Here is a 20,201-nt window from a genome sequence, read left to right as displayed (position 1 = left end):
GCTACATTAACATTAGGCATAATATACTTCTTGAGGCTAAAACAAAAGATTAGTAACAATAAAGAATATTACATTTCTGAAATTGTATGCATCAACTAACATAATTTTAAATGATATACAGCTTTCAACAGACCAACAAGGTGAAATTTGCAAATATATGTAACCTCTATTAAAATAATTTAATGCAACTGTCTCAGAAATTGATATATCACAAAGAAAATATCAGAAAAGATACAGATGCTGTGCACAACTGCAAAAATTGATGTAATAGGAACATAAATACACTACTGCAAGAACATGCATTCTTTGAACAAAGAATATTTGAAAAAACAATATCTGAAGCAAATGAAGCAATTATTAAATTTCAAACAACCTAATTCTTTATTCAAAACACAATTAACTTAGAAACCTATAACTGCATTTTAAAAACTCATATATATATTAAAATTTAAAAATTGTTTCTATATAATCTATGCTTTAAAAGAAGAGAACAATAGATACTGTAAAAATTTTGAACTGGGCAGAATATAAAATACCACATTATCAAAATTGGCAGGGCGCATCTACAGAATATCTATAAAGAAATTATTAAGTTTATATGAGCAATTTAAAAATAAAACAATGAAAATAACATTCAACTTCAGAAGTTAGTACTTCATAACAGAACAAAGGACATAATGAATTTAAGAAAATAAATTAAAAAAAAATATATATATATATACAGAGAGAGAAGCTAGCCATGTGGAGAAAGAGTTGTGCTTTGTGGAAAATTATTCATAATTTCTGCTTTGAATAATTCCCTCTTGGCTATCTAATTCCAATTCTATCGGAGCTCAGCACCTTTCATTGCCTTTGAACTATTTTACAACTCAGTAAGGTATAAATGATTTATATCAAATAAAAATAATTATTGTCTATAGACATATAAATAAACTATGTCCAGTGGAAGTTTAATTGACTTCTCTCCCTCACTGTGGAAGAGGCCAATTTTGCCTCCATTTGCACATTTATTTCTATATTCCCAATCTATAATTGTGTCTGTTCTTTGAATTGTTATTAAACTGGTTATAACATCTGATTGACCCCTTTATTAATAAGTTAAATAAAACATTTAATACGTGTTCACTTAATATCTACAGAGAAGTCATAATTGTACCTTTTGAAAACATTATTCTTTAATAGTCATAACAGAGCCAAAATTTGTTTCTTTGAAAGAACAATGAATAAACCAAACCATAGGCAAGACTAAGTGAGGAAACAGAAAAGCAAAGCAAAATGAAGAGGAGTGAGCACAAAACAATATTAGCAATAAAACAAAAGACATAAAGATGCAGCAGAAATTAAAATCTATTAAAGACACATTGTGAAAATACTAATGACAATACAACTGAAAACTTCAAAAAAATGCCTAGAAAACATAAAATGAATAACTGTCTTTAAAAGTGGACTCATAAATGGATGCTAAAAAAATTGGGTGACAGACTGTCACAGAACAAGATTTGCATGTTTTTAAAGTATATCCCCATAAATCACATTAATTACAATGTGGAAAAACAAAGCACATCCACAACAGAGAAATCTGGTGGATAGTCATCAAACTCATGTCACTGATAATGCAAGAAAGTGACATTATAAGCAATCAGAAATACTTACAAAGAGCATTCTGGCCAATATATTTAAGCCGAACCTAATTATGAAGAAATATGCAGATAAATTAATATTGAGAGACCTAATTATGAAGAAATATTCAGATAAATTAATATTGAGAGACAGTTTGTAGAATGGGCAGGAATTGTTCAAAATATTAATGTCATGAAAGGTAAGAAAAGACAAGAAGACTCTTCCAGACTAAAGAAGACGAAAGAGTTACAATAACCAAATGCAATTATAATGTTTTATTAGATCAAAAAGATGAAAAATGATTAAAAAACATTTGGGGATGACGGGAAACACTGGGTAAGAGTTTCATATTAATGTTAAATTTATTTCACATGATACTGCTACTGATGTTCGATGGGAAATATCCTTGTTCTTAAACAACACACAGTGGGTACAAAGTGTCATAATGTTGGCAGCTTACTTTTAAATTCAAAAGAAAAGAATAATAAAGATATTTTCCCTAAGGGGAAAGTGCTTCTTAGCAAAATAAAGACGAAGGAAAGTACTTCAAATGATAAAGTAAATTGAAGGAAAACAAAACATAAACCTTCATCAACCATCATACTCAATATTGACATGTTAACAGCAAACCCTTCAGTCCCAGTGGCCGCAGATGGAACAATTTCAGCAAGAAAGTTAATAATGATAGATTTTGCTTATGACACAAATAATAAAATAAATATTATTAATTTTTACTAATATAAATGACAGAAGGAAGAAATGAAAAAAGGAAGGACAGACAAACCTTCTTTGCTGAAGAATTCCAAATAATATATGCATATACCCTTTAGGAGGTGGAGCATAATCAGTATCTCCTTGAGTGTGGGCTAGAGTAAGCGACATACATCCAAATAATAGAATATGAAAGGAAAATATATTACCGTAGCAGAGCAGAAGCCCAGCAGATACCACCATACATAAGTGATCAAAGCTAACATCATCACTAATAAGTAAGGCTGGTTGTATGTACCTCCTGATATGTTAAGGGCATATCACCTATTTGGAATTCTTCCACAAAACTTATAATCTCAGTGTAAGCATGACAAAACATGTGAACAATCTAAACTGGGAGGACATTCTACAAAATACCTGTCCGTACTCTTCAAAACTGTCTAGTCATGAGACACAAGGAAAGAGAAACAGTCACAGATTCTAGGTGACTAATGAGACATTACAACTAAATGCAACAAGTTTAATCTGAAGAAGATCCTGAAACAGAAAAAGGTGATAAACTGGAAAAACTGCTGACATCCAAATAAGACCTGTAGTTTAGTTAATAATACTGTATGAATATTGATTTCTTAGTTATGCAAATATGCCAAAGTTATGTAGGATGCTAACACTGGAGGAACCTGGGTTAAAAGTATACAAAACTCTCTGTACTATCTTTACATCTTGTAAATCTAAAGTTATTCCAAATCTTAAAGTTTAAGTTAAAACAAACAATAAAAGCAGGAAGAAGACAAAGGTATATACTAATTCAATCAACAACATAATAAGAGATAGAAAAGGAACAGTAAAAGATTCGGAAGGAAAAAATCTTTCTTCTCACAAAAGATATCATCTTTTGCATAAATAAAATACAATTTCCACAACAACTGTCAAAATAAATGAAAAAGCTTAACAAGTTTTCTAGACATAAGATCAATACTAAAAAATTGATTGCATTTCTAAATACCAGCAATATACAGTTAGAAAATGTAGTGTCAAAAAAAGATTTTAGCAATAGCCTATTAGGAATCTAGAACTAACTCTAAATAATGGATGTGCAACATCATTATGAATAAAATTTTAAAACCATATAGACATTAAACAAGACTCCAATAAATGGAGCAATGTAAATAAAGTTCTCCATTTGTAAATAAAGCAATGTAAATAAAGGACAGAGTCATTATTACTGTGATGTCAGTTGTCTTCAAAATGATCTATACATTCAATGTTCTTACAATAAAAATAACAACAGTAGTTTTTAATGAACTTTACAACTATTTCTCAAGGTTGAAAACAGTAGCTTTCAATGAACTCTACAACCAATTTTTATACTAAAAAGCAAAACAGCCAGAATGCTCCAAAATGGGAATAAAACAAGGTGATATTTGCTTATCACAAAGCTTCTAGAATGCTACAGCAGTTAAGACATGTCATTCAATTAAGAAAAACAAAATTGACCAAAGTAACAGAAGAAACAGAGCAGACTACATATAGAAACCCGATCTGCAAGCCAGCTGACTTTGCACTTCATTGGGGAAAAGAATGAATGATGCTGGCATACTATTGGATACCCTCCTGTAAAACCTCATACCACAAACATAAATAAATTCCAGATAAATAAAGAAAAATTAAAGGCAAAATTTAAATAGCCAAACAGATCAATACAAAAGGAGCAAAAGACATGAGCAGGCATGATAAAAAGGTAATATGAATGGCTGATAATGAATATAAAAATTTCTCAACCTTATTAGTAATCAGAAAAAATAAAACCAATGATAAGGTACAATTTCACACTTACCCATATTACAAGTTTTTAAAAGACAGATCAGAAGTTGGTGAGAATGCTGTGCAACAAAAATTTTTGTATATTGTTGGGAATTGTATAAACTGATAACTTTGAAAAAGCAATTTAACTCTACCTGGTAAAGCTGAAAATATAAATGTCTTAAAACACAGAAACCATTGTCAGAAAGTCTCAAAGTTTTATTGCTCCTTTGCACAAGGAGAACTGGAAAAAATTCAAACGTTCATCAAAGCAGAAGACACAAAAAAGGTTGATTATTTCTATGATGAAATATTATACATCAAAGACAACAAATGATCTAATAAGCTATCTGCCTCAATATGAACTAATTTTAAAAGCATAATTTTTTTTAGTTTTGCTTGTTCTGAAACATATGTTAAATCATAAAAGAAAGCACATAGTATTACTCCATTGATACATATTTCAAAACAGCCAAGGAATTAACTATTTTTGTAAGATCACACATAGAGAAATATGTACTTCTTATAAAATTATAGAGAAAATCAGGAGAATGAGTAACAAAATTTAGGACAATGATCATATTTGCAGTGACAAGAAGAAGGTGTAATCAGGAAGGAATACGGGTAGCGGGTGTCACATGGCTCTCTTGGTGTTGACCTGTGGGAATTGGAACTCTGGGAGAAAGCACAAGAAAGTGCTAATAATACTCCAGTGACTGCTACTTTTGTAATGAAGTCCTTTGTCTCTGACCCAGAAGTCTCTTGTCTTCCATTAGCATCCACAAAAGGGATAGGATTACTTACTACTTTGCAAGTAGGGCAAAATCTTACACCCCTTGTAATTTTTGACAAGACTATGTTTATATATAAAAAAAAGACAAAAGGTGCAGTACAGCATGATGAAAAACTGCCTAAATAGGTGTTAGGAAAAATGGGTTTAGCATTTGTTTAGGTACAAAATCGGAATGAGATCTAGGGCATCTGCTTTACTCCTCCGGTCGTCTCTAAAGATAATCAGGGTAGCTTCTAGTTCTCAAAGTCTAAAATTATAGATGTAAGGAAAAAAAAAAACATGAAATGCACAGTCACAGAAAGAACAAATGTGAAGAATATGTAACCATGTAAATGCTAAAGATAAAAACTGTGATGACAGCAAGTACAAAGTTTATTTCATTTGTACTGAAATATTTATCTGTAATATACCATGAGATGAAAATTCTCTTTTAACTTGTATATCAAAGAGAAAACAAAAAATCCAGTGAAGAAGTTCAAGTAAAATATTTTCATGTTATACAAATGTCATTGAAGTGAAAAATCTTTAGTAAGACCACCCAACCTTGACAAGTGTATTCATATGGGATTTACAGAGTAATATTTGTATGACATACAGTAGGTGGTCTTTTGCGTGGGTGAAATACTCCAGCTGACTTTGGTTCATGAATGCTTCTAGGATAATTATGACGAATTCCTACCTGGCAAGGCATAACGTTAGCCTAAATATCTAATGCTGCTTTCTGAACTATATTTCTTTTTTGTGATGTAATATTCAAACTTCTTAGTCCTGTGCATGTGTATGTATCCAGGTAATATGTACCCGTGGACAGAGCTTTTTCTTTCAGTAGCTTATCATTTATTTTATTGATTTGGCAATGAGGAAGGTCAAATACAAGATTTTTAGCACTAACTGCAACTTAGGTTTTCTAGCACAACTACATTCCTTTATACAGCTTTGTATTCTCTATTCCTTATTTTAAATGGTTTTATTCCACATATGCTTTTTACCATAAATTATATTAAATAATTTTAGAAGTAGGTAGAAAACAATGACTTTGTATGCACAATGTGTCTTCCGATTTTAAATGAAGACTTCAAATAAAACATAGCTTCGATAAGGCTGGAAGTTTCTTAGATCATCAGAAAAATAAAACAAAAGATGTCATTTAAAATCAGATCATCAAAATTAAGCAATTTGAAAGACTTCAACAGTTGTTACATTGTTGGGATTTCAAGTATGATCACTTACTTGCATATGTCATCTTCTGGGTCTTCAAGCCCAAATCTTTCATCAAAGGTAAGTTGTATCCATACATTTTCCTCTACTGCTACTAATCTCCATACCAAGACCGTATTTCTTGGATAAGTATGAGGAAACCTTGGGCTGTGAATACTTCCATTAGTAGATACAGCAATAATTCTCTCATGCTGAGGATCTTGTACTCCTAAAGCAAAAACATAGACATAGACATACATTTAGATTTCAAAAATTATAGGTATCAAAGCAAGTGTTTATTATTCACACTTTACCTCAGACAAGTGCTGAGTGTGTTTTATATGATATATGCCAAATACCACTCTTTCCAGAACTGATCCAGAAAAAAGATTATTTTATCATTATTGAATAAAAACCTGTTTCATATTTATACTTGAAAAAACATAGCAAATTACTCTTTTAAGGAATTTAATTACTGAAATGTCAACTACAAACTCTTTTGGAGTCCTAAAATCACAATAAAGCTGAGTTAAGATTCAAATTTCTGAGAATTTATCAAATATGAGACATTTTAGAATAAAAATAAACTAGATATAATTCTATTTTAAAAAATACAAATAATGATTTCAATTCTCTAACTTAAAAATAAAAGCTGCAGAGCTACAGTCAACTAATTATTCAAAGATTTGCATTAATTTTATATATGGCAAAATAAGAAAGGTATTAAGATAGTTGAAGAAAGTGAAATGTGAGGATAAAAGAGGCAGAAGTGGATTAGTAGAAAAGACTGTTTTCACCTTTTCTCACTGATCTTTGAAATGTCAATTAGCATAGCATACCACACACTATTTATAGCTTCTAACCTCTTTTTATTACCATTGCTTTAGGAACTGAGCTGGCAAAACATTCTTAGTAACAGCTCATTATTTGGACCCATAACTTCTGGGAAAAACAAAAAAGGTATGCAATACAAGTTCAGAGCTTCACATGAACTGGAATTACTAAATAACCTCAAATCTTAAATGACTCTGAAAAGTAAAGCAAGATCAAAATAATGGTCTCAATTTCTTGTTATAAGGTATCTATTGGCAGTACATGAAAATATTAAAATATAAAAAAGTTGCAGGACTTCTCAATGCATGAATACACAAATATGAATTCTAAATCTCCAAGGGCAGAGTATAGTACAAAATGGCTTCCAAGTTTATTAGGCAATATTTTTCACATTTATGAAATGCTAAAATATACTGTTAATAATATCTCTCTTCCTTTTTATTAAAATGTTGGGGACAGAATTGAGGGAAAGGGCAAGTTAGCACTGCTGAGAAAAGAAATATTCCTATACCCAACCAGTTGAGAGTTAATAATGAGATGAAACCCACAATTGAGAAGTTATAAAATAAGCAGTCATTGAACCACTCCAAAAAATGTAAGAACTAGGCTAGTTATAGGCTCCGGGCCATAAAAATCCATGTAAGGGCCGTCGTGGTGGCTCACGCCTGTAAGCCCAGCACTTTGGGAGGCCCAGGCGTGTGGATCACGAGGTCAGGAGATTGAGACCACGGTGAAACCCCGTCTCTACTAAAAATACAAAAAATTAACCGGGCACGGTGGCGGGCACCTGTAGCCCAGCTACTCGGGAGGCTGAGGCAGGAGAATGGCATGAACCCCAAAGGCAGAGCTTGCAGTGAGCGGAGCTCCCCCCACCGCCAGCCAGGGCGGGAGAGAGAGAGACACTCCCTCACAAAAAAAAAAAAAAAAATCCGTGTAAGGATGCCAACTTCCAATGAGAAAACAAACAAACAAACAAAAAAACTTTTAAATATCCCTTATTGAATTTCTAATACTATTTTATTTTTAAAAAAGTAAAAGCCTTAGACTGGACATTGAACATATGAAGTGATGTGCATGATAGGATATCTGACAATTTTATAGTGCAACTTTTATATATTCATAATATCACAACAGTCTTTAGCAATGCCTCATTGGTATTCATAATTTGGAGATATGCTGCACAACACTGAACACCGTATTTGCAATAAGATCATGGAGAGATTACCATTACTTTATAAGCACCATTATTCATTCATTTGCCCCTCAACATCCACTGTCTTATATATACTTAATTACTCTCCAAAATAAGGTAAGTATCATTGTATTCACTGCCTTTTGGATATGTGCCATCAAGCTGTGTAAGGGAGTTTACTAAGTCCTATGAAATGACGACATTTTAGATTAAACCCTACATTTTTCTTCTTTCTTCCTTTTGTCTTTGTATTATAGTTTTCTGCCATTTCCTCCTCTTCATTTATTTCACTTCCAGAAACCTAAGTCCCTTTCCACCAACCTATTCTCTGTCTCTCTACTCAATATCTTAAAGTCTGTATCTTCTTTTATCTTTGCACCAGTGATCTCACTTCCTTTATGATAGGTAGAATTCTAAAATGATCTCCAAGTGTCTCTCATCCTTTCATAATCCTCTCCTTGAGTGTGTGAAATCTAATGGGATATTACTCCCATGATTAGGTTAGTTGACTTTGAGTTAATCATATTTGGGTGGGTCTAACTTTATCAAGTGAGTCCACAAGATAAACTGGGTCCTTTCTAAACCCAGAGAAATTTCAAAATGTGAGAGATACTTCAACAGGAGGCTGATTCTTTATTTCTGGCTTTGAAAATGCAGGAAGCCATGTGCCAATGGATGTGGGAAACCTCTGGAAGCTGAGAACAGTCTAAGAATGACAGCCAGCAAGGAAACAAACACCTCAGTTCTAAAAGATTGAGGACCCTGGTCAGCTTGGAAGCAGACTGTTCTCCGCAGCCTCCAGAAAGGAGTCTAGTCTGGACTCCTCTGCTCACCTTTATCTGAACCTTCTAAGACCCTGAACAAGAATCCAGTCACGTGGTGCCTGGAAGTCTAACTGACAGAACTGAAGTTGATAAAGGATACTTTAAACTGTTAAATTTGTAGAAATTTCTTACATAATATTAGAAAACTAATACACTTTCTATCGCACACAAAGCTGTTTGAATTATGGGTATTTCTTTTTGCTCACAATTGTGAGCACTAATTACAGTAACTGCAGCTACTTTTCATTTAGTATTTATGTTAATCAAAATATGTTAACATTATTTCACATTAATAAAATACAATTTAAGAATGTTGCTGTAGGAAACTTCCTGAAAGACACAATGTCAAGGGTTGTATATTAGTTAGACTATGATTCATGTTAAAGAACAACCTGTTTAATCCTAAACTACCCCAAATAATTGTAACATTTTATTTATGAGATATAATTAAATAACTGAATGCTACCAATCTTCTCAGTGCTTAAATTTTTCCTCAGCAGTAAGCACCCTATATAGAACATGTTTCCTCTTAATAGATGCTAATATTTGATACTGCTATTGGCTGTAATAATGTATATATAATAATCAACACCTTTTCTACACATATTATTTAGCACAAGTGCATCTCCAAGAATATAGAAGGAACTATAAAGTTAGATGAATTATCTACATAGACAAATTTTATTAAGAAAATAATGCTCGGCCCAGGCAGTGTGGCTCCTGTCTGTAATCCCAGCATTTTGGGAGATAGAGGCAGGTGGATCCCTTAAGCTCAGGAGTTTGAGACCAGCCTGGGCAACATGGTGAAACCTTGTCTCTAGAAAAAATACAAAAATTAGCTGGACATGGTGGCATGTGCCTTCAGTCCCAGCTACTTGGGAGGCTGAAGTGGAAGGATCGCTTAAGCCCAGGAGGTTGAGGCTACAGTGAGCTGTGATGGCACCACTGAACTCCAGCCTTGGTGACAGAGCAAGACCTTGCCTCAAAAATAAAAAAGCAAAACATTAAAAAGAAAGTAATAATCATAAACTCCTGAAACTTAAATTCATTAACTATTTGCAAATATTTCTTTCAAAAATGAGTTTCTCCCTATTGTCCAAAGTTTCTTCCGATAATCTACATATTTCAGAGGTACTTATAGTAATTTATATCAATAGTCCTTCTCATTTTGGCAACTAGTATTCTCAATGAATTATTTTTTACAATCAGATTTATTAAAACCTAGCATCTACCCTATTTTGCTTCAAAACAAATGCCTTTTATCCAAGGCATTCATTACAAATATAGCAGTGTTTGGCATATAATTGAGAACGATACATGGCTATTAAAAGATCTGAATTCTATTTTTATATCTTCAGTCATAAAGCGCATGGCTAAAATATATATACTTAAGTTTGTGTTTACATCTTTTTTTTTCCTTTATAATTCACTATTCAATTAGACTATAATTAAACATAATTTAAAGACTGAAAATCTGGGCCTTATTTGTGGTAAAAAAAAAAAAAAAAAAAGTAAATTTTCTTTTAAGTTAAATTGCTGCTCCCAAAAAATTCATCTTGAAATGCAAGGAGGTTTGCCACCAAACACTTATGATTTGCAGATGACTGTCAAAGCTTTATGTAAATCCCAAGCAACTAGGCCTATAATCAGAAGAAGAAAGAAAAAGAAGCAACAAACATTAAGTTTACCAAATTAAGACACTGTGCTTATCTTCTGTTGTTTTAAAAGTCATTTTTTTGAACATATAACTTTACTAGTATTTTAGGGATGAGAAAAGTACCCACTTGAGAATATTTTATTGAACATTTGCTTTTCCTATATCCAACAGACAGTATACTCAAACTACCAAAAAAAAAAACAAACATTTATAGTCAAATCACTAAAATATTTATCACGTGATCCTTGAATACTTGTATACTTTAACAAGAATCAATCTTGTACATCTTAGATAATGAGCTTGACATGAAAAATGAAAATATGTATAAATACTACATTTTAAAAATTATAGACAATTTCGGATTACCATACCCAACCCCTCTTAAGGTAGAGGTACTGGAAACTAAAATGAATAAAAAAATTTAAAAAGGAAAAGAAGAGAGATTAATGATGTAAATACTGTAAAATTGTTGACTATATGTGTATATATGCAGTTCAGTTATATGGAATCACTATATATCTGTAAGTAGCCAGTTTAGCACTTAAAATCAAAGCAATTCTATAATGTTTACCATGCATTACATACTCTTGGTTCCTTTAAAAAAATATTTATTGTGGGTGAAAGAAGGTGGTAGTAAGAGAATCATAAAATGCAATTCAAAGTATAATCCCTCAAAATGCTACATTATTAATAAAGTTAACACTAACGAGGAAGTTTCTGGATAACAAACAACTCCTAAAAAATCATCCATGTCTTTATGCTAATGTTTTACATCGATTTTAGCAGAAAAGAAACGTTAGATTAAAATTAGGTAAAAAGAAGTAGGTCTCTAATCTTGGTTTAGTTTAGCAGTTGTGGATTCTGCTCCTCTGTTTCACGTAGGCAAGACTGTAGGAGCATGTCACCAGTAAACAGATCGGCCCCACGGATGTCCTGTGACATTTTGGATGTGTTTGCTTGCGAATATGTTATTTTCAAACTACGTAAAAATACATTTCTCTTAGAGTGAGATGCATGTATTTCCCATTCTTACTCTATAAATTGATAATACACACATTCATCCATTTAATTTGTGCTTTGCTATGCTCACCGTTTTTTTCACCTTTGATAATTTTTCTATATCCTAATGTTGCTAGTTTGTGGATATAGCTATTTCTGCATCTGCTTTCAATCTCCTTAATTCTCAACTAACAAAATTCACTTTTTTTTTTTTTTTTTAGAGGGAGTCTCCTGTTGCCCAGGCTGGAGTGCAGGGGCGTGATCTCGGATCACTGCAAGCTCCGCCTCCCAGGTTCACGCCATTCTTCTGCTTCAGCCTCCTGAGTAGCTGGGACTACAGGCGCCCACCACCGCACCCAGCTAATTTTTTTGCATTTTTAGTAGAGACAGGGTTTCACCGTGGTCTCGATCTCCTGACCTCGTGATCCACCTGCCTCGGCCACAAAATTCACTTTTAACAACTGTTAGTGAAAATCATTGACATATAGATAGATGATAGATAGATAGATAGATAGATAGATAGATAGATAGATAGATAGATAGATATACAGATAGATAGTTTCACTGGCTCCATGAGCTGGTGTGTTTTTGCCTAGGAAATCCAGAGTAACTTCATCCTAATCTTATTTGATTCTGTAGAGAGAAGGTATACTTGAGGTCCACAGAGCAAACAAATCTCTCTCCATCAATTTCAAACTATATAGAATTACTCCATTTGCATGCTTAATATTTTAAATTCTATTAATATAAAAGTATAATGATGGGCTAGAGGGAAAACCGACTCTAGTTTCTGCTTTATCGTCATTTCCCATATCTTTAAGACAATAGCACAATGAAACAATCAACAAAGCTAGTGTTGGTTACCTCCAACTATTTGCCAATTACACAAATAAATATTCACTAAGGAAAAGTAAAAAAACTGATTGCTATATTCAGTAAACCATGGAACTACTACAATTATTTAGAATATGTCCAGTCGTGGCTCTTGAGCTTATCCCAGAAGACAGTTAATCACTTTATTCCTGAAATTAAGAAATAACCAAAATTATATATTAAGAACCTGTTATGTTTCAAGTACTTCTACAGATGCTTAAAAATGAAGCTCTGTCCTCTTCATGCGATAACCTCTAGGGTTGTAATTTGGTTTCATTCCTAGACCAGCTATACTAGTAAACGAGCCAGTTTCAGATGTTACCTCTTTTGGAAGGCAATAATTGATTCCCGGTGTACACTCCCTTTAGGAGTGAATATTTTAATCATAATGTATGGATTCACTTTTCTACCACACTAAAATTCCTAGAAGGTCAGCTGTATTTATTGAAGCCCATAACCTGTTCCTGGCACATGGCACCACCTAATACCTATTGATACTCTAAAGAAACTTGACATTAAGCAAATGTGGCAGAAAACAATTTTACATATTACTTCAACAATTCATCCTTTACTCCTGAACTTCCACACGCTGTATAAGATAAAGATAATATGATTTACAATTTATAGACCCTAATAAAGTCCCTTAGTTTACATTTGATGTCTTACTCAAAGTTCATCCGTAATAACCTACAAACATATTTCAGCAGAAAGTGATAGGACTTAGAGTACGCATTATTGAGATTTGCCATTTTCTTAATGTACCTACTTATTTTGAAAATAGAACACATTTTATAATGTACCACACCTTGAGAATGCCACAGTTATAGTCATTATTTTATCTAAACTGTAAAATATGATCCATTTGATAATAAAATCTGTTATTTTAGGCAAGCCCCTTGATATCTGAGGGTTTTTTTTTTTGATAAACTGGAGATAATCACAGGTTGATTTAAAGTTCAAATGAAATGATATTTGTATGAAATAATTACAAATCAGTATATAAGTACATGGAAAAACACTGGCCATCATATTCTGTTTAACTCAAATATTTTGTTTAACTCAAATAGAAGGAGAGAGAAAATTTACCCACACATACTAGGTTTCCTGATGTCATCAAAAAGAAGACATATGTAAGATATAACACATCATTGGTCATCTGTATAAGCCTTCTGATTTTACGAACATCAAATTGATTAAGCAAGGAGCAGTGATTTTTAGATAGTGATTTCAAATTTCTGATTTCTTTCTACAGCTTAATTAAAGGAGGAAAAGGAGCAACTTTGTAGAAATTTTACCATTTCTTTGACTTGATGCTGTCTTTAAAAAACACTTTGAAATTCCCATGAATCTAATAAGAAGTACAGAAACTCAACCACTAGCCTCTTGTCTATGAGCTTTGGTAAGAAATGGGGGCCTGTGTTCAGGAAGTACACAGCAAAGCTTCCATATGCAATGAAGGAATGTTAATATAGCAAGCATCTTCTCATCATCTCTCAACACCACTATGAAGTAGCCACTGAATAAAGGTTGAACTGACCCTAGCCAGAAGTATTCCTGGAAAATCAATATAAGCCCATTTCCCTTACTGTGTGTATCACTCAGATAGGCCAATCAGAGTAAATACAATGGCTTTTTCCCAAAAGTTGGGGAGAAGACAATTTTAGGTATAGAAGAGAGACTTCAAACTCCTGCACCCATTTAGCCATCATAATGTATTCTAGCCTAATGAAAAAGTTGATGCATAAAAGTGGGCAGATATACGGTAGTATTGAAAAATGTAGCTAGATCCCATTTCAAATCACACAATAAAATCACCGCAACTCTAGGTTTCTCAGTGTTGTGAATAAATAAACAACTTTTATTATTAAGCCAATAAGAGTTAGAACTTTCTATACTTACAGCCAAAATAATTATATGGTGAATATATGTTTGGGTTTCTCTGGAATAGCCTTATTTAAGTCTGTTATCCTGGTGCGATTATTATTATGAGTGCCACTATTTCTGCCCTTGAAAATATCCCAATTTGCATCATAAAAGACTCAGCAGAGACGATCTATAAAATTTTTCTGGCACTGAAGCATGTGATACAGAAATGTTCATAATTTGACAACATGTTATTTTTGCCTTAAGGTAAAGGTAAAAAAAAATCTTATTTTTGTTCTATACAATGGGATATGACATTTTAAAATGAAGGCTCAATTATGGAAGAAAAATAAGCAATAATCTTCTTACCTATTATGAAATAGGATAAATGGCCAAGTATATAAACACAGAATCTCCTCAAAGCCTTTATTACATACCAATTAGTAATGAATATAATTGCATACACACAAATTGCACACCCCGCTTAGTGAAACATGTTTGGCAATACTATAATTTTTTTATTGTTAAATTGTACATTAAAGAGGCCAAAACCAGAATGTGGAAGAAAAAAAATTAGGAGTAATTCATATTACAAAAGAAGCATTCACCTTAAAGGTTCACTATTGATTTTTTAAATATGTAATCTACTCTCTTATTGAATTAAAATTAGAAAGTTCACATAAAATATTAGGCACTCTAAAATATTTGAAGCAGAATAATACATTTACACCTAATAATACTGTCGTGGCAAAAACTGGCTAATGTGGTTAACCACAAATTCACATTATATATCCTTTAAACAAACAACTTTAAGGAAAATATTTTCAATAAAGAATTTCATCTGTTTTGGAGACTAAGCATCTGTTAATTTTCTACCTGTGTTGGACATATAATTTACAACATTCAGAGCAGAATTTACAAGCAATTTAAAATATGGAAAGTAGTTACCTATTACTTTGTGAGCATACAACATCTAAATAAAGTACTGACATTTTGACAGGAAGACGTTTAAAATTTACCAACGAAAGTAACAACAAAAAGATAACCAAAACAAATTTACTATTTCATAGAAAAAAATGCAAATAAGCCCATCAGTTTATGCTTTTAATGAATATTTAAAAGATACTTAAAATTCTCTTTTTAAGCTCTGAATTGAGCAAAACAAATGAATTTTAAAAAATAAAATAGAAACATTCATTTTAGTCTTACTATATTCAGATTAATATATTAATGCTGAAAATGAGACTTTACTGCTTCCTGTTACATTTAGCATTTTAGCTTCAAAAGTGAATGCATATAATGTATACGTGATGAACCTATGATTTTCTTAGGAATGCTAATTGAGGGCAAGAAAAATACTAAATTAGGTCACTTCTATACAAATCATGTCCTTCTATCTTATGTGATTAAATAATGTCAATAAGTGATAAAGTGTTTACAATTACATACATGATATTTGAAATTCAGAAGTTATATTTGTAGCAAGATGTTTGGTTTCAGCAGTAATTCCACATAACTCTATCAGGTATAAATAAAGGGCAATTATCCTGGGACATGATTGCCCCTCACAGACTAAGTTTAAACAAAATATGCTCGTGAATGTCCTATCCATTCAGCCCTGCTAGAAAAATTACCTCCCTACCCCACGCTCCTAACCTGTAACCATTTTTGTCAATCTTAAAGTGATGTAAAAATACGAAAAATATAAACATTAGGTTTTTAAAGAAATTAAAACCATAAATTAATAAGAAAGCTTGGATAGTTTGTGGGAAGATGGGTTGCTTAAATTTTATTTCTCAAAGCAAAGACATTTTTAATACCAATGAGAACACCCAATTGTGCTGTTATTCCACCTCAGCACACATTGTTTTTATCATCTAGCTGGCCTATAAAAAAAAAAGAGTGAAAAGCTTAAACATGAAGATTTTAAGTATCCTTTATTCTAGAATTTGCTTGACTATAACAACTAGCAAAATTCTTCAGCAACAGCTAGCTTTATGACAACAGCTTTCAAATTGATCTGAAGATCAAGGGACAGTGGGACTAAAAGAGGAGCTGAAACAGAATGGAATAGATTCGAGAAGACGTATGCTTTTATTCAAAATAGGGACTGAACTGACTTTATGGGGCTCACCAAAAGTTCTGTTAGCAAGGTGAGATCATTCTCTAACACCCCATTATCACTAGTTCCTTCAACATTATTGAAAAATACCTACTTCCTTGTCTTCTGATCTCAGGGCCAACTCTGAAGAGTTATCTGTCAGACTGGACAGACTGGACATTGTCAGATGCCACAAGAAGATCTGAGTGTCCTCCTTTATGGCATTTGCACTGTTTATGTGAGTGTAATCCCCTACCCAGCAAATGGACCGGCTGCATTCATGACCTTCGAGCAAGTGAACAGACATGTTAGAATACCATTTCCTTGACAATTCTTTTCCATGAAATCTAATTCTGTAGTTGAAAACTCTCCACTATGTTCCTTATAAATCCATCCATCCCTCTAAAAGAAAGGTTCCACTATCTAAAGAAAGAAAGCAAAGATATGAACAAACACCTGACACGGCGTGCGGAGGAGAAAACTAATCGGGAAAAAAATGAACAAATTATACTTATTTAATTGCAGCAATAGTAATAATACTAATTATGTTGACAAATGTCTTTTACTTCTTTTCTCAAGTGTAGATATGGCTTTTTAAAGAAATATATGCATAATGCATAATGTAAGACAAAATATAAAGCTATTTAAAATATATGATTTAAACTTAAAGATCTATTACTGCACAACCACATAAACCCTCAAAGCATTTTTTATAGCAGTTATCATACTGCAACTTTTGATCACAGTGAAAAGTAAACCAAGGAAATTTCAAGATTTTTGAGGGAGAAGCAAAATATCAATTTTAAAAAGAACTGATATAATTATTACTGGTCAATTAACAAGAAACTTATTTAGTTCTTTCTGCTCAATTAAAATAATTATAAACAGTCAATGAAAAAATATAAGAAACAACAGAATAATAAATTCAATTTTGAGAAACATACTTCTACTCTTTCTAAATGATAGTAATAAAAATAATTTGCCAGGTAAAATTATCTCTAACATGTCAGAGAATATACAGAAGTGAGAATGTAGACATTTTTGCAGGTTAAAGATTATTAGGAATATGAGTGAAAACAGTTAAGAGGGCATTGGAATGACTACATGGAAACTTACTAAGTGCAAAGACAGAAAAGTGCTCCCATTATGAAAGGAAGGCATTCACATCCACACTTGCTCATGTTGAAGAATCAGGTAAGAGTATTGTACTACCTAAACAAATTCTCTTGCTCTAATATGGTTCATTGTATCAACCTTAATTACATGAAAGTACAACAGAGTTTCTAATAAGAAAAGTTTAAAAATTCAGAGTAAATAAAAATATACGTTTTGCTTACCTTTTAAATGTTCTTTCTCCTCTTTTCTATGCCAGTCCAGATGCTTGGATATAGTTCCTCCCTGCCAGTAGATGGAGATAGTAAAATTGAGTCTTTTGGTGACCTCGAATCCTAATCTAGGTGGTTCAGAATCTTCAATTTCAGATTTTGGAAGTTAAAAAAAATTTGAATGATTGGAAAGACACATAAGCTTGTAAAAATGACTATCTGAGTCAGTCAATGAACTTTTATTCATGGACATTTGTACTAATCTTTAAGGGAGCGGGTCTTGGCTGGCATAGAAAAAAATAAAAGAAAGAGCATTATTTGGAATAAAGAAAGAGCATTATTTATTCTCGTGACTCTTCAATCTTCCCAGATCTTGCTCATTAACTCAACTAATAGCTATTGAGTATCTACTCAAAATTGCAGGTTACTAGCCAGATACTTTCATATACATTATCTTTTAATGCTTTTAGTAACCCTGCAAAGTAGCAATTACTATCCCTTAACATCTTGTCCCAGAAACTACATATTTAAAAGTTCCATATGGTAAGGTGACTCTTGCTTGCCAAGGTTTTGTAGTCCTCCCAATGGTGAGTTAAAGACTTCTCAGATTAAGGCAGAATAAGTTTCTTCTTGCTATTGATAAAGGGACCTTGAAGTTAGAAAATCATTTGCTAGTGTAAAAATTGGTTTTGTTTTCTTTTGTTTCAAATTAATACAAGTCCTCCAATAGCTTTCCAGGAAGAAATTTTAAAAGCAAAGGTGCAACCATTTTATAGAAATAAAATAAATCCTCTGAAATAAAACAGGATTCACGAATAGAGCCGCACAGAAGTGTTTGAGAATTGCACACTTAAGATCAAATTAATAGGGAAGAACATTAAAATCTGTGACTGCTGATAATGACTTACAGAAATGATAAAATTATTTTCATTTTCAAAGCTAATAGAAAGGCATGAGGTACCTCTTGAATATGATAAAGAGAATAAACTGAAGAACATTCAAAATTGAACACTGATGAAACTACAAAATAATTCTTCCATTTTTTCACTCAGTTTAGTAAACCCATTGAATTTTAATTCAATGAAATATATCTCTTATCCTTATCATAGGCAAAGTCAAAGTTTTAATATTGCTTGTTGTCATGGTCTGTGAGTTGATTTCAACACAGCACACTTTGGGAGAATGGACATTACACAAATAATCCAAAAAACACCAATGCTAATTGTTTAAGATTGATATGATAAAAATAAAACTACTCTATTTTATAGAGTCACCTTAATGACTTTGCCCAAATGAATACAAACATATTTATCTCTCTCTCTCTCTCTTTTTTTTTTTTTTTTTGGTCACCCAGGCTGAGTGCAGTCTCTGCTCACTGCAACCTCTGCTGCCCAGGTTCAAGCAATTCTCCTGCCTCAGCCTCCGTAGTAGCTGGGATTACAGGCACCTGCCACCACGCCTGGCCAGTTTTTGTAGTTTTAGTAGAGACGGGGTTTCACCATCTTGGCCACGCTGGTCTTGAACCCCTGACCTCATGATCCATCCACCTCAGTCTCCCAAAGTACTTGGATTATAGGCCTGAGCCACCACAACTGGCCTATATATGTCTTTATAGTTCTTACAATGATTTTCCGATTACAAAAAACCTTCTCATACATAAGTTTTTACCAGCTAAAACAACAAATAAAAACTAATGGTATCATGCACACTTAATTCTTATGAAAACAGAATTAGTTGTCACAATAAATAGGGGTCATCGTATAATATCTTGTCTAAACAATACATTTTTGATAATAAAAGAGAGTGATGTTATTAATTATGTCAGACTAACAGACATAAACTGTGAATATCCTCAGAAAAATTGGACGCTATATTTTTCCTGACAACATAAACCTTCAATACAAATCTTTTGAGTCTAAATACTATTTTCTTTCCACTATATTACACTACTCCAGGAAAAATTTCAACCTGGATGTTTGTGTGATTAATTCACAAGTGTATATTTTCCTATTGCCTCTTTATTCAACTCAGCCCACTGAGTGTAACTTTTTCTTTGTTTTCATAAACTTGCCACTAGCTGTTATATTTACAGTACTTTATATTAAAATAGGTAAAACAACAAAAACAGTAACAATTCTAATAACTTTAATAACTAACATGATCCTAATAATGGTTTTACTGCTTTTCAGTGGGTTATTTGTGGGGTGTTTCTAATATTACCAATGAAGTAAGAGACAACTTTACCAATTATTAATGATTTGCTGGATTCTGGCTTCACTCCACTACTTGAATCAGTAGGGTTAACATTAATTCTACTTCAAATTATAAATACACTTCCTGAATTTGATACTCTTAAAAAGTGGTAAATTTCATATTAACTTAAAGAAGACAAGAGATCATTTCAAATGT

General features: G+C 32.4%; 1 protein-coding gene across 4 annotated transcripts in view; it reads right to left on the bottom strand.

Annotated features, from left to right (window-relative positions):
- LOC116463488 (platelet-derived growth factor C) overlaps nt 1–20,201 on the bottom strand; it is a 269,385-nt gene that overhangs the window by 86,576 nt on the left and 162,608 nt on the right. For 2 of the 4 annotated variants that reach the window (XM_058434669.1, XM_032146614.2), the window contains exons 2-3: nt 17,805–17,865; nt 6,158–6,353 (exon numbers count right to left, since the gene is read on the bottom strand). Coding sequence is in view for 2 of the 4 variants with exons in the window: in XM_032146612.2 (XP_032002503.1) it covers nt 6,158–6,353 (196 nt within the window). In the remaining 2 variants the exon portion in view is untranslated. The remainder of the gene's footprint in view (nt 1–6,157; nt 6,354–17,804; nt 17,866–20,201) is intronic. The other 2 variants (XM_032146612.2, XM_058434668.1) reach the window with 1 other exon arrangement.

Source organism: Hylobates moloch, unplaced genomic scaffold, assembly GCF_009828535.3.
Source record: "Hylobates moloch isolate HMO894 unplaced genomic scaffold, HMol_V3 SCAFFOLD_38, whole genome shotgun sequence".
NCBI classification, from domain to species: Eukaryota; Metazoa; Chordata; class Mammalia; order Primates; family Hylobatidae; genus Hylobates; species Hylobates moloch.
The sequence above is the reverse complement of the archived record's forward strand: the minus strand, read 5'-3'. Positions and strand labels throughout refer to the sequence as shown.